At 40.1% G+C, this 13,205-nt stretch overlaps 1 protein-coding gene across 1 annotated transcript in view; it reads right to left on the bottom strand.

Annotated features, from left to right (window-relative positions):
- The window catches only part of LOC121885962 (WD repeat-containing protein 70), a 40,805-nt gene that overhangs the window by 6,252 nt on the left and 21,348 nt on the right, over positions 1 to 13,205 (bottom strand). The window contains exons 11-15 of the mRNA XM_042395815.1: positions 8,433 to 8,532; positions 7,949 to 8,033; positions 7,692 to 7,830; positions 916 to 1,016; positions 283 to 362 (exon numbers count right to left, since the gene is read on the bottom strand). Of these exons, the coding sequence (XP_042251749.1) occupies positions 283 to 362; positions 916 to 1,016; positions 7,692 to 7,830; positions 7,949 to 8,033; positions 8,433 to 8,532 (505 nt within the window). The remainder of the gene's footprint in view (positions 1 to 282; positions 363 to 915; positions 1,017 to 7,691; positions 7,831 to 7,948; positions 8,034 to 8,432; positions 8,533 to 13,205) is intronic.

Genomic DNA, 13,205 nt, shown 5'->3' with positions numbered 1-13,205 from the left:
GAAGAGCAATAATGAGCAGATGGGTTAGTGGCTCAAGGTGGAATAAACTGCTGAAGGGCTTTGAGAACAACACTTCACCACAATTACCTCACCAATTGTTTGCTGATCAAAGGGACATGTGTGAAACTGCATGCCATGAACAAAAAAGGCAACAGAGCGAGGAATTGGGTTCAAAGTTCATTAAGTGGCAAATTAGTTTGTTCTTAAAGGTTTTGGATGGAACAGATTGCAAGTTTGTTTGCATGTGTATGTGTCTACGAGTGCAGACATGAAGAGACTTACGTGTAATGATGTAATCTTGCGTTAGCGTCTCTGCTTGTTTCTCTTTCCGCTTGCTCTTCACTACACACAGCTTAGCCCCCCTGGAAAAGAGCCATGTGGTTACAGATGATGCTATTTGAAGGTACAGTATCATAGAAAACAAAAGGTCTCTATGGTGTCAAAAGATGCATTGCATTGTCCTTGAATCATTTTATCTTTTCATCATTATCACTAATTCATCTACAGAGACTAAGCTTGTTTTATAAATGTATATTAAGGTGCAGCTGCTGAAGCTTTGGTGTAGACAAGGTGAAATAGAAATGAATCTCGCTGCTTGTGGCAGTCAAAGGCATGCCTACTTCACAACCTGTTGGCATGACAATAAAATCAAAGATGCATATGAAAAGGCTGTATCAGTCTGAGGCGGCTGTGTTGATAACAATGACCAAATATACACCAACTGTAGTAAGAAAAAGTAGTAGATGCATTTTTTTAAATCATTTTTGGACAACAGTGGAGTTCTATGGCATGAAGCCATAAGAAAATTCTGTTTGTAGGATTAATTCAGTGCCGGCTTTAGTCTCTTTAGGGGAATTTCTGTTCAAAAATGAATTACACACCAGACTTATCCATTAAGTTCTGATCTGAATATACCTGTGACTTTTGACGGGGTCGTAGTAGACTTTTGCCAGTCCATTACCAGTTCCCACCATTATCTGGTTGAGTTTTGGGTGCCACAGGCAGCGGACGACACTCTGCAAAACACACACAGAAAGACAGACACAACAAGACACTGTTAAATGTTTTTTTTGTCCAGTAACTGTGATACATGTGAGGAAAGGAGTCAGCAGGTTGTGAAAAACTTTCTATAATGTGGGTCACCTTTGCAAGAATGTTTACAGGCTTTCTGCTTCTCAACTAACAAAAAGTAACATATCATATTTTACAAGTATTGAGTATGTGACCCAGGTTGGTTGTGGTACAGTGGGGATCAGTCCCAGCTTGCTCTGCTGCTCTAGTTGACTATATTTGGTTGTTGTGTTGGGATGAGGGCTGGATCCCTCAGTCTGTGTGTGACAGATGGCCCAGTGCCAATAGGCAAATGTGACCACATTTATCCAGAGGTGTGTGTGTGTGTGTGTATGTGTGTGAGAGAGAGAAACAGAGAGCAAAAAAGGGGCAGAGAGAGAGAAATACACGCACAGTTGTTGGACAGTGATGTAGACCCTCTGTTCACTCTGATATGTGAGCTACAGTAGAGAGCCAGACTCCTTGTTGGAGTTGTAGTAGTGTCTCATTTCTTCACACACATTATTAGAGCATCACAACCTTCTGTGATGAACTGTGTTGAAGAGCGCCATTTTTAGCACACATCTGCAGTTGTAGTTGTAGAACATTTTTGAGAAATAGTGATTGAACGTTTGGCCTGCGTTTACTGTATGTGGAACAGAGAGGGCAGTCTGAGGGGGGGGTGGGGGTCTGGGGCAGGAGTGTAGGATGGGGGTGGGTAGGACTGCGACTGGGATGTCCAGATTCAGTGATGGTGAAAGCTGCTTAACGCCCAGCTGTTCAACTTCCCACCAGGATACCAGGGGAAGGAGTCTCAATCATACACACACGATCATATACACACACGCAGACAAGAGGTCAGGCACGTACACAGACAAGCAGTCATGCATACATGTACTGAGAGAAATTTTTTTTTTAGATGATTTAGATGTAGAAAATATATAATAATAAAGTTTAAGGGATCACCAAATTTCTATATATGTATATAAACATATAAATTACATATATATATAAATTCTGCCACTCTGTGCTATAAATAAAATTAGAAAAAAAAAAGGTTACTTTCCAATATCTTCATGCAAGTATGCAACATAATTAAGGTATTTTTGTCCGTGTGTTGAAATAAGATAACATCAAACATACATTTATACACTATCAGGCCAACAGCTCAGTGGTTTGTAGCTCATGGGACAGATGAGGGTTAATCTGCTCAACCAGATCATGAGCCGGCTATAATTGATAGAAAGATCTGGAAAATGCTTTAAACAGGATGTGTTTAACATGAGCCTCACATATTCCATTCATATATTGGCTGATGGATTATAAGATTGATGAATAATTAATTAATTACTTAATAAGCAAACGTGAAAATATGTTTTCAGTGTAGACACTGCGTTGTATAATCTAAGCATAAAAACTTCATTTAAGACACTCTTGAACTGTGAAAATCTGCTGTATTTTTTCCACAAAGAAAGCCCAAACCCTTGTATCAACATGTACGTATCATGAGAGATAAAAGTTGATCCCCTGTTGATGCACTTCAGCGTAAATGTGTAATGGGTTATAAATTGTCCTGTCGGGGTTGCCAAAGCAACACGGAGAGGGAAGACAGAGACGACAGTCAGGAATTCTGTTACACTCCACAGGTACTGTCAAACCTCGAGGAATCCACCCAATCCACAATACGACAACACAGCATAGAACGGCCCAAATCAGGCAGTAAAACCAAAATAAAATTGACAACACAGCCAAGTAACTGCAGTCCAGTTACTTGGCTGTGGAACAAGTCAAACAGAAAGAGCAGAGCAGCCTGAAACAGACCAGTTCAGCGGGGCCCACCCCAGCTGAATCCACCAACAAGTCCACAGCCAAGCACAGCTCAGTCAATCCAACACTAAGACTGCTTTCCAGATATTCAGACCAGTGTGTTTATAGTCCAGGAACCCCTGTTTAGGCTTCATGTCCACAAAATTACATCACATCATGAAGGAGGAAACTTTAATCAGTCCGTTCTTCAGTAGCAGACTTCTATGTCTCATCACATTAAAATACCAAAGGCTGATTAGAGCTAAATAAGACAGCCACTTGCCTGATATGTATGCTGACTATGAAATAAAGTTATGCAGCACTAATGGCAGACAACAGTCACAGCTGTGTTCCTTGTTTAGTCGCTGGTGAGTGGATCCAAATGTACACCGCTTCTGACAGACTGAGCAACACAGGCCAACTCCATGCAGCAGGGGGGATGGAGAATACAACTCTTACACACCTCAGCTACACACTGAATGTGCAACTGTCCGAGAAGTCTTCAATTAGCACGAACTACCTGCCTGGAACAACTGGCTTTTACATCTTGCGAGATTTACTTGGTAAAATGCACAAGAAAGAATAAAGTTGAGGCCTCTCTTCTACATTTCACCCTTGGCTGCTCTTACTGAGGATGAAAGACAGACTGTTCATATCAAAGGCCACCTTGAAGAGCAAGGCACAGGGAGCAGCTCACTGTTAAAGAGCCATCAAGCATGAGATAGTAGGAGTAGTATAAGCAAACCGCAACTAGCCGAGGTGATCCAAAAATGGTTTTTCATCTACTAAAACCTCTGTCCATGCAGAAAAACAGCATTAATTATTTAGTAGGGCTGGATAATCACTAACTGTTTATCTGCACTTCTGAAATGCAGGAATACGCATTTTCCAGAACACTAGATCATTTAGACTTTAAAGTCATGCTGATTATTTAGATTTTTTGCCCCCAAGTCAAACTGAATATCAGACTTCATCTTACCATTTTATTAACAAAAGTGACAGCATTAAATGTGGAGCGTCGCATCTGGCCAATCCCCGATCATTTAATAACAGCGGCATCAGCAGCAATATCAATGCAGTGTATTGAATTGGTGCATCATCCTTCTGTGAAATGTTTAAAACAAGTAATGTACTGCAATCAGTGCAAAAGTGCAGGAAATCACACATTACATAGCACCAGAAGACACACACATACATGTAAGCTGATATGTGAATATGTACAGAAATACACACACATTACAGAAAGTGCACGAGGGCTGCAGGTTTCAGTAAGCCTCCATTTGAAATCCAGCCAAAGGCTCAGTGCTTTGCCAGTCAGCAGGATCTCACCTGGTTCCTGCCCCTTTTTGATGCACTCAGATAAGCTTAAGAGTGTCTGAAGTATTTACCAAACGGGCCTAAAACAGTCTCCACTCTCAAGCGCACCCCAGGATCCAGGTCTGGGGTTATGTAGACTGTTTAAGTTAGAAATGATTGGTGGTCCTTCCTTTCACTTGCCCGCCTGGTACGCCACTTTATAAAGACTGCACTTAAATTCTTGGGCCATCCCAGAGGCAGACGGCTGATGTAAACATAGTAAATAGCGCATTCATCAGGTTCACTGAGTGCATGTCAACTAGATACAACTGATATGCTGCAAAAACTAAATTTACAGCATCAAAATTATATTAGAAGCTACCAATAATACTTGGTGTGTTCAATCTGATTGTTAGAGTGATGGCGGGTGGGTCGGGGGGGAGGGGCTGAATACAGAAGATGCATTGTAAGTAAACTTTGTCTATCAAAAACATACAATACCATGAATGGCACTAATCCAAAAATGTAGGGCATCAAAATGGTCTAGGCTAGGCAATCTGGTGCTAACCCTAACCCTCCCCCTCTACAAGTAAACATCTCTATTGGAATTTGTCCAGTAAATGTCAAAATGCCAAAAAAATAAACTAAAATGTCCATGCAATTTAGTAGGATTACACTAATGATCTAAATTATCAACAAATGACGGCAACCCCCATTAACAGCCATTCTCCAATTTAAAGCACATTTGTGAAGTTCACAAATAACGTGATTCACCAACATAACTTTTTATTTCTCTGTGCCCTCACAACAACATTTTTGGAGGATAAAAGCATAATTAAAGTACTTTAATCATTACCATACATTTTGAAAGGTTACCACAATTAACAGAAATAAAACCACTGCCAAGACAATTGGCAGCGTGTAACAATCTCTAGACTGCATTGTTTTTCGTGGCTCTGGGTTGGATTTTGTGGGAAATCTGCTGCATTTCTGTACAGCACAAAGGATGAACAGACAGGAAGAAGTTTTGCCATCCGTCCAGTGAAACTGAGCCGAAGCTGTCAGATCATCTCACAATGGCAGATGGTGGAACAAGTGAAAGGCCAATGGAAAAATCACTTCCAAATGTTTACCCTTTTCAGGAAAGTGAAAGAGAAGACAAACGTCCACAGGGTGATGTAGGGGAGGACGAGGGTTGTTAAGTTCTAAACAGACTCTTTGACCCAGTGTCTGAGGTCTTTCTTTGATGCTGTGATATCGTCACCACAGTGACAGCGGGTGCAAATGCTACAGCTGATTCTGTTTATAAGAGTCTATGTAGACTTTGCAGGAAGAACTTAGGTACAACAATCAATAATTACCTGCTTGGTCTAAAAAAACATCCATTCATATGTGGATTGTGTTGTGTTGACTTTTCACAAATGAATAAAGCCACCTGCCGTCTCTGAGTTACACCATTAATACTGAACACTCAATAAGTCAAGTGTACTTCAATTGGAGCACACTGTTAAGCTCTGTCAGGTATGTGCTGTCATCTTCTAACTACTGCCAGACAGGAGTTCTAGCTATCAAAAGAGGAGGGAAAATGTGGTTTTAATTTTGAGAAATATTTGAACAAATAACGCCAGAGGCTGTTGTCAAAGGTGTTTGTTTGTGGTAAGTACACTAAATTATCATCAGTCAATTGACGGTGACAGAGTTTTCAGGCATTAAAGTAAACAGTCTATTCTATTTTAACATAGTGTTGTTTTTCTTCACTTTATTCTTAACTTCAGACAACTGCACTGACAGGGTCATCCAGCTCCAGACATGAAAGCTTACACTCAACTTTGAATCCACCAGTGATCCTCTTATTTAAATTGACAGCTGAATGGCATATTATTATATCAAAGTTGAGTATAATCCAATGATCTACACCCTAAATTTGAGGTGAAATGCAGGTCATATTTAGATCAGGAAATTCCAATAAATAAAAGTGACTACAGTTTTTTTTTTAAATAACATTTTCAATGTTGTTAAAATCACAGCTAAAATGGGTCAGCTGAAACATAGACTTCCTCCTCCTCTCAGTTAGTGCAACTGTGCAGTGGGGTGTGCACTTAGTGTAGATGCGGTCCTGTGCCAAGGTTTGCAAGCTAACAGCAGCTGGCTGGCAGGGAAGGGGGGACACATAGACACACACAAACCCATCTTTTGTCTCTTTTCCCTCTCTCTCCAACATGTTCAGTCTACGGCTCATGTGAAAGTTTCATGCCTCAGCCAGAGAGACCAAGTTAGAAGCTATTATCCTCTGTCGGACCTCACTGTTATGACTACAGATACACAGTGCTAAATTTGTTGAATAGGGCTCGAAGAAGAGGAGACGGTGGAGGAAGAGCAGGAAGCAATAAAAGACAAAAAGTTTTTCTACAGAAGACAGCACCGCTATCCTTCGTTTCAGCACCTATGGCTGGTTGCCTTCACAAAATGGATTTCTGAGAAAGCAGGATTAGTATAAAGTATGTAGTATGCTCATGTGTGTGACAGTGTAGTCTGTGCATGTGAATGGAACATTCTGTTTGTGCTGATTATTCCTTAGATTATTTAATTTCATATATAACTCAAAGGCAGTACATATAAAAGCATCAACCGCGGTCCTGCCAAGGGTTTGTGGGAAGGATTTGCAGTAAGGAAAGGTCACATTACTCCACTCTCCCAGCTTGCCTATAACCATTTTTTAAAAGTTTCCTCCTTTGCCTTCAGTGCCCTCCATAACTCTTCTCATCTTCCTCTGTATTGGAAGAACACATCAATACTGGGGTAAGAAGGAGAAAAAACATACTCTGCTATGCTGCTGAGAAACCACAAGAGTTTAGTGCTTGCTTAAGACACTAAGTCATTCAGAGGGATGTGCAATCATAGGATTGTCTTATTGATTTCAGTCACAAAAAACACAAAACTAAATTCAGTTTCTGAGTGAACTGGTTTGAATTAAAATGACGCGTATCTGACATAATTGTGCCATAATAAAACATAACAGAGGCTGCTTACTGTTCTATTTCTCCAAATTCCAGTGTACACTACTTCATATTTGCTGTCAGGAATTATAAATACTACGGACTAAAATACATGCTATGGTTCATATTGGTTTATCTTTTATACAGGTCAACTCAATTGACTTTAGATTAAAGCTGGATTAATTTCTAAAGGCTCCTAGTGGACAGTGCTTATTATTTATGCATCATATGGACAGCGTTGAACAAAAAGAAGAATGTAGATGAATCCAGATGAATGCTAATGGCAAGTTAAATGTTTACAGCTCTCAGAATGTGCTGCTGTTGTTGTGTTTTTAAGGAGATAAAATTATGTTAAAGTATTTTATGGCTGCAGTTTTGTTTGAGCCCAGACTACTTAAATGGAAGAGAAATGACATGCACATTGGTTTCATTGTGGATTCGTTATGTTTTTTTTCCACTATGCGTCAATTTGGGTCATTTTGGTTTGTAACAACATCTTACAATGAGAACAGTTGTGGCTGTGGAAGTCAAAGCAGAACTTACTGCATCGGTGACTTCAATCTCATAGACCCTCTGGAAGGAAGTTCGGTCAAAGAAAACCAGCTTCCCATTTCCCTCATTTTTCTTCACTGAGGTCCCTGTTACAAGAAGCTTGTCATCTGGGCTAAAACAGCAGTCAGTCCTAATAGGGAAAATTACAAAGATACAACATCAGTTCATATTCCACACATAATTCACTCATACATGAAAAGCTGTAATGAGGCAGCTTGCAAATTAAGATGAAAGTCAAAAAATCTCACATAGCAAAGTAGTTGGTCAGTCCAGTGGCAACATTTACAGGCTTCCTGAAGTTGCGTATATCCCACATCTTCAGAGTGTCATCACCTAGAAAAGAATAGATGGAGGCAACAGGTAAACTCTAAATTGTGAGCTTTACATTACAGAAAGTCAACAGAGTGGAACTTTCTTAAAGGATGTTTACTTTACTGCATTTTCCGTTTACATTACAGAGATACAGTACGTTGAGTGAAACTCTTATACAGAGTTATTCCTGTTTGTCTTTGTGTTCGAACTCTCTTGTCTAGATTACATACCAAGCAGAAACTCAAGAGATCTATTGAGGGTGTACTGTGTTTTCTTGGTGGTGGTCTCTGTTTATTTGTACACTCAGGAAGAGAAAAGCTACTTCTCTTCTTTAACATCATCGCTTTAGTTCAGTGCTCAAGCTTTAGACCAATAAACTAGAAGCTCTAAGTTGCACTGTTGATGAAAGCAACTTCTTACCTCCACGTGAAGCTAAAGTCACGCCATCATAGGAAAAGGAGAGGCAGGAGGTGTCTGATCCTGGAGTATGGGCTTGCCGACAATGGAACTTTGTGTGGACCTAAAAACAAAAAATTCTCCAGTTAGACAACTGAAAGCACAGCTGAGGCATACAGCAAGGTAATAACCCTTCCAAGCTAAAGGGAAGGAAGTAAGTCTGAATGGGTACACACACATTATTGAAATTTGCATCATGACCCTGCTAAGCTGGTTCTATTAAAGTTTTTTGATTGATGTGCAACACAACTACAGCTGAAGACATGGCTGATATGTACAGTACCAGCAAAAGTTTGGACACACTTTCTCATTCAAGGGAATGGGAAAGTATGTCCAAACTTTTGAGTGTATGTCAAGTAAAGGTTAATTGCCATTTCATTATTCCATGTCATGTGCATGGCCCGTGTATGAAAGTGAAAGTCTAGTACAGAGGTCACGATAGCAGCAATCCACTTCTGTTTGTGTCTAATAATAGATATGTGCAAGTAACAAAAATAGGAATACTTGAGCAAATACAGATTCAAGTTACTTGTTTACATCCTGTTGATATTTATCACAAGTAAATATGACCACATGGTGGACGCAGACAGAAAAAAACAAACTAAACAAAACTGATCATTAATTAAAACAACATGAAAACTGCAGCTGGCTCTCCTTGCAGTTTTCATAAACATGCTGCTGTGGTCATTATAGGTCATCAATAAGAAAACAAGTTCTTAAATTATCCTGATGTCTCCAGATGTACTACAGTATAAAACTGCCAACGCTTTACTTCAGTAGCACATGTCTAACGTGGTCACTGCAGTAACAAAAAGACCTTTTCATTATTTTCCTCCATGAACAACATACTCAACTACGAAGCCCATTACAATTTGAAATACCACTAACGTTACACGCTGTACCCGCCACCATCTTTAAAGAGGCTACAGACCACAGAGATTTACCTTGGCAAGCTCACGTCTGACAGATGGTATTTTGACTTCTCCTCCTACCTGAAATAGTATTATAATATTCCTGCTTGGTATAGTTTACAGGCAATGACGCACAACAGACACCCTTTTAACTGCGGCCCTGGGCTAACATTGCCGTTTTGATTCTTTTTTATTATTAGCCATCCTTAAAAAGTATCACTTAAGAATATCAATTACAAAATACAGACAATAGACCCTTTTCACGGCAGACATTTGACTTCATTAATTGTCCCCGAAAACCATGCATGCACAATCTCAAATTGTGTTCGATTTTAGAGAATATAAGGTTCATTTCAGTGATAACCAGTGCTGCAGGAGTATGTGGTACTGTGGCTGTCATGATGAGTCATTTGGTCCTTACACAACCTTATATACAGACACAGTATGAGTTGTGTCTGTATTCTCGGAAGGAAGTCAAGCATGTTTTCAGTGGGTGTCGGGCTCTGCCAGGAGTGTCCTTTCACAAACAGGATCTCGAGGTGCAGCCAGGGGGAGTAGAGTGTCCGGATTGGGGATATCAGAATCGCTTTTCTGCTCTTTGCAGATGATGTGGTTCTGATGGCTTCATAAGACCGTGACCTCCAGCACGCACTGGAGCAGTTTGCAGCCGAGTGTGAAGTGGTCGGGATGAGACTCAGCACCTGCAAGTCTGAGGCCGTAGTTCTCTGCAGGAAAACGGTGTATTGCTCCCTCCTGGTTGGGAGTGAGTCACTGCCTCGAGTGAAGGAGTTCAAGTATCTCCGGGTCTCGTTCACGAATGAATGGAAAATGGAAAATGAGGTCGACAGGCAGATTGGCGCGACATCAGCAGTAATGTGGGCGTTGTACTGGACGGCTGTAGTGAACAATTGAGAGCTTTGCCTTCAGGCTCAGTTCCATACCTATGGTCATAAGCTTTAGGTTGTGACTGAAACAATAAGATTGAAAATACAAGCTGCCAAAATAATTTTCCTTGTGGGGTGGCTGGGCTCACCCTTAGAGGTAGGGTAGGGAGCTCAGACATCCTCCTTAGGGCTCCTTTGTGTCAAAAGGAGCCAGTTGATGGGGTTTGGAGCTCTTCTCTCAAAATAATGAGTAAATCAATCAATAATGAATACAATCCTTAGTTACAGCACTAAATATGGGTAATTCTGAAGCAGAGACAGTCCACGTTTAACCCCAGCTAGGTAAAGGACATAAAGACATACCATGGAAAAAGAGAGGCAGTCTGCACGCTGAATATTAAAACGTCCCAAGTATTTATGGGGCAATGTTTCGAGGTATTCATACAATCATCTGTATAACTCTGCCCTTGTAAATATTTCCACGGCACGTTGCTGTATGAGAATGTGATCTTAGTCGGCTAGGCTTTTAACATGTGATGATCAGCATGTATCACTGAAAACCAAGTAGGCTAAGTGACATTTCAGTCGAGGGTCATTGTATAGGTGAGAATAGACTGATCACAAAAGCTAGAGGGAATGGAATCTCACTCTGGTGGTGGATGGCATTTTAAGGATATTTTGGAAACAATGGAAAAATGCCAAACACCCATCCAAAATATACAAAATATTCCTAATTCATCCCAGCCTCTTCACTAATGCTCCCTCTGCACACAGAAGCATTTTAACTTCTTGCCTAAACAGCAGTTTCCAAAATGGCCTGCCATTCGATGTACGTCCTCTGTGCTTACTTGGAGTAAGTGGTGTACTACTGTAGTGCACAGAGTGTGTGTGCCAAGGTCTGCAGCTCCAAGCTGGAAATAACCCAGCTCAACCCCCCCCCCCTCCACCCCCACATCCCCCAACACACACACGCACACGCACGCACGCACGCACACATACACACTTCTCTCTATCTTTCTCACACATACAAAAGAACAGCAAGAAGAAAAGCTCCTTAAAAGTACACAGGCACTAAAAATGTGGACAATGAATAGCAATGAAAAAACGTGATAACCAATAAAAAAAAATTCTGTGACGTAAAAATTCATGTCACTCTTAACCTGAAGTTTACAAAAAATAATCCACGTCTACAGGCAGAGAAACAAATAACAGTATTCAAGTTTGTTTATTAGCGATATTACAATTAGGGCTAAAAAAGATGTATTATTTTTATTGTTGATTAACTAGCCCATATCCCATTTTGGGATTAATATTCTGTAAATCGACTATTCAATTAATAAAATAAATGTTTCAGTACTAATTACAACAATAGTTTCCTGTGTCTTCTTGCTTCCTCCTTCTTAAGTATGCCAGTGGCTTAGTTTTACCTGGGCAGACTACAGCTGGATTATAGAGATCGATCATTAAAAGACGCTGGTGAAGCAATAGTTTGGGAAGTAGTCTTGCTAACACTCAAACAAACATAACCTTGGTTTATACAGCCACATTTTCATTAATTCTAAACGGAATGCAAATAAATCAGTGAATAGAGAATTGCAGCAATACAGGCTTTTGACTCCAAGAGGCGGATAAGGAATTTTAAGTGTGCAAAGTGTGGAAGACAGATAAGATAAATATAGAGAAATACTCGCTAAAAAAGCAAGGAGAGTGGAGCGTGAGGTGAATGAGTGATGTGTCCTTATGATACAAGAAGGAATCGAGGCCATACTTCACTTCCAAAGTAAATGGAGGGAAGTTATTAACTTGGACGAGACAGATAACACTGTTACCTTGAACTGTAGATAACACGGATTCCACTTTTTCAGGCCTTGGCCACTTAGCCTCTTAGTCTCTCCAGGGATAATTCTCTACCATCATCATTTAACTCAAAACCATTGACTCAAACCCATTTTCCCCACTTTTTTTTTTTATCTTTGATCATCCACTTATTCTTTTATTCACTGCATTGAAATTGACTTGGTTGAGAAATAAAAGTCAAGAGGTCAATTTAATATAAAGACTACATTTTCTAATCTTACAGCAGGTTTGAAAGAGCTAGGCCACAGGCTATCTGAAGCCTACTAAACAGCAGCTAAAGTCTAAAGTGTAAGGCTTAAACCTAGTCAAACACAGAATATTCTACCGTTAGGATGTGTAGTGACTGGCTGGGCTTCGATGATTGGAACCAAATTTATAAACCTAAAACAAAGACATTAGGGGCCTCTTTCCCATTACGCAATCACAACAACCACTGCTGTGTCATGAGCACATAGACAATGGGAGCGTATCCAAGCAAACAATTTTTATTCATATAAACGCAGGCACATCTATGCGTGATAGGGACAGTGTGGGATGGGGTCAGCGGACTATGAACAGGAGGGTACACTGATGAACCATTTTCTTAGAATTATCATGTCTTACAGTATAAATTATGAGCTGCTGCATTGCTTAATAGCACAACATGAACATGGGTTATCTCATAGTGAGGATAGTCCAGGATGGTCTCTATGCTTTTTAGGAAAATAATAGTGTTGTCTGAGAGGTGCGGGGTGAGAAAATACAAAAAATATGTACGTATTACACCATAAATATACTGAAAGGAGAAGGTGATGAAATCTGCTTTACACAACTGTCCAGAGAGAATTACGCAAATCGGATTTTTTTCTAAAACTTGTTTTTTGCCATATCCATGGGTTTCCTGAGGTCAACTAGTAAGCAAAGTTATGAATTCAACCTGTAATGAAACATTCCACAAACGTTTTGTTTTACTCTCTTCATCTGATAACTTTCCTTCTAAGATTAATCCAATCTGTTGTTCGCACACGCTGTGTTTTAGCTCCTTTTATGTTGTATTGTTGTGCTATGTTATACTGTCTTCAATGTCTGTTTTGTTTGCACAGTGG

The sequence above is a fragment of the Thunnus maccoyii genome, chromosome 19, assembly GCF_910596095.1.
Source record: "Thunnus maccoyii chromosome 19, fThuMac1.1, whole genome shotgun sequence".
NCBI classification, from domain to species: Eukaryota; Metazoa; Chordata; class Actinopteri; order Scombriformes; family Scombridae; genus Thunnus; species Thunnus maccoyii.
Note: the sequence above shows the minus strand (reverse complement) of the source record. Positions and strands in the feature narration are given on the sequence as shown.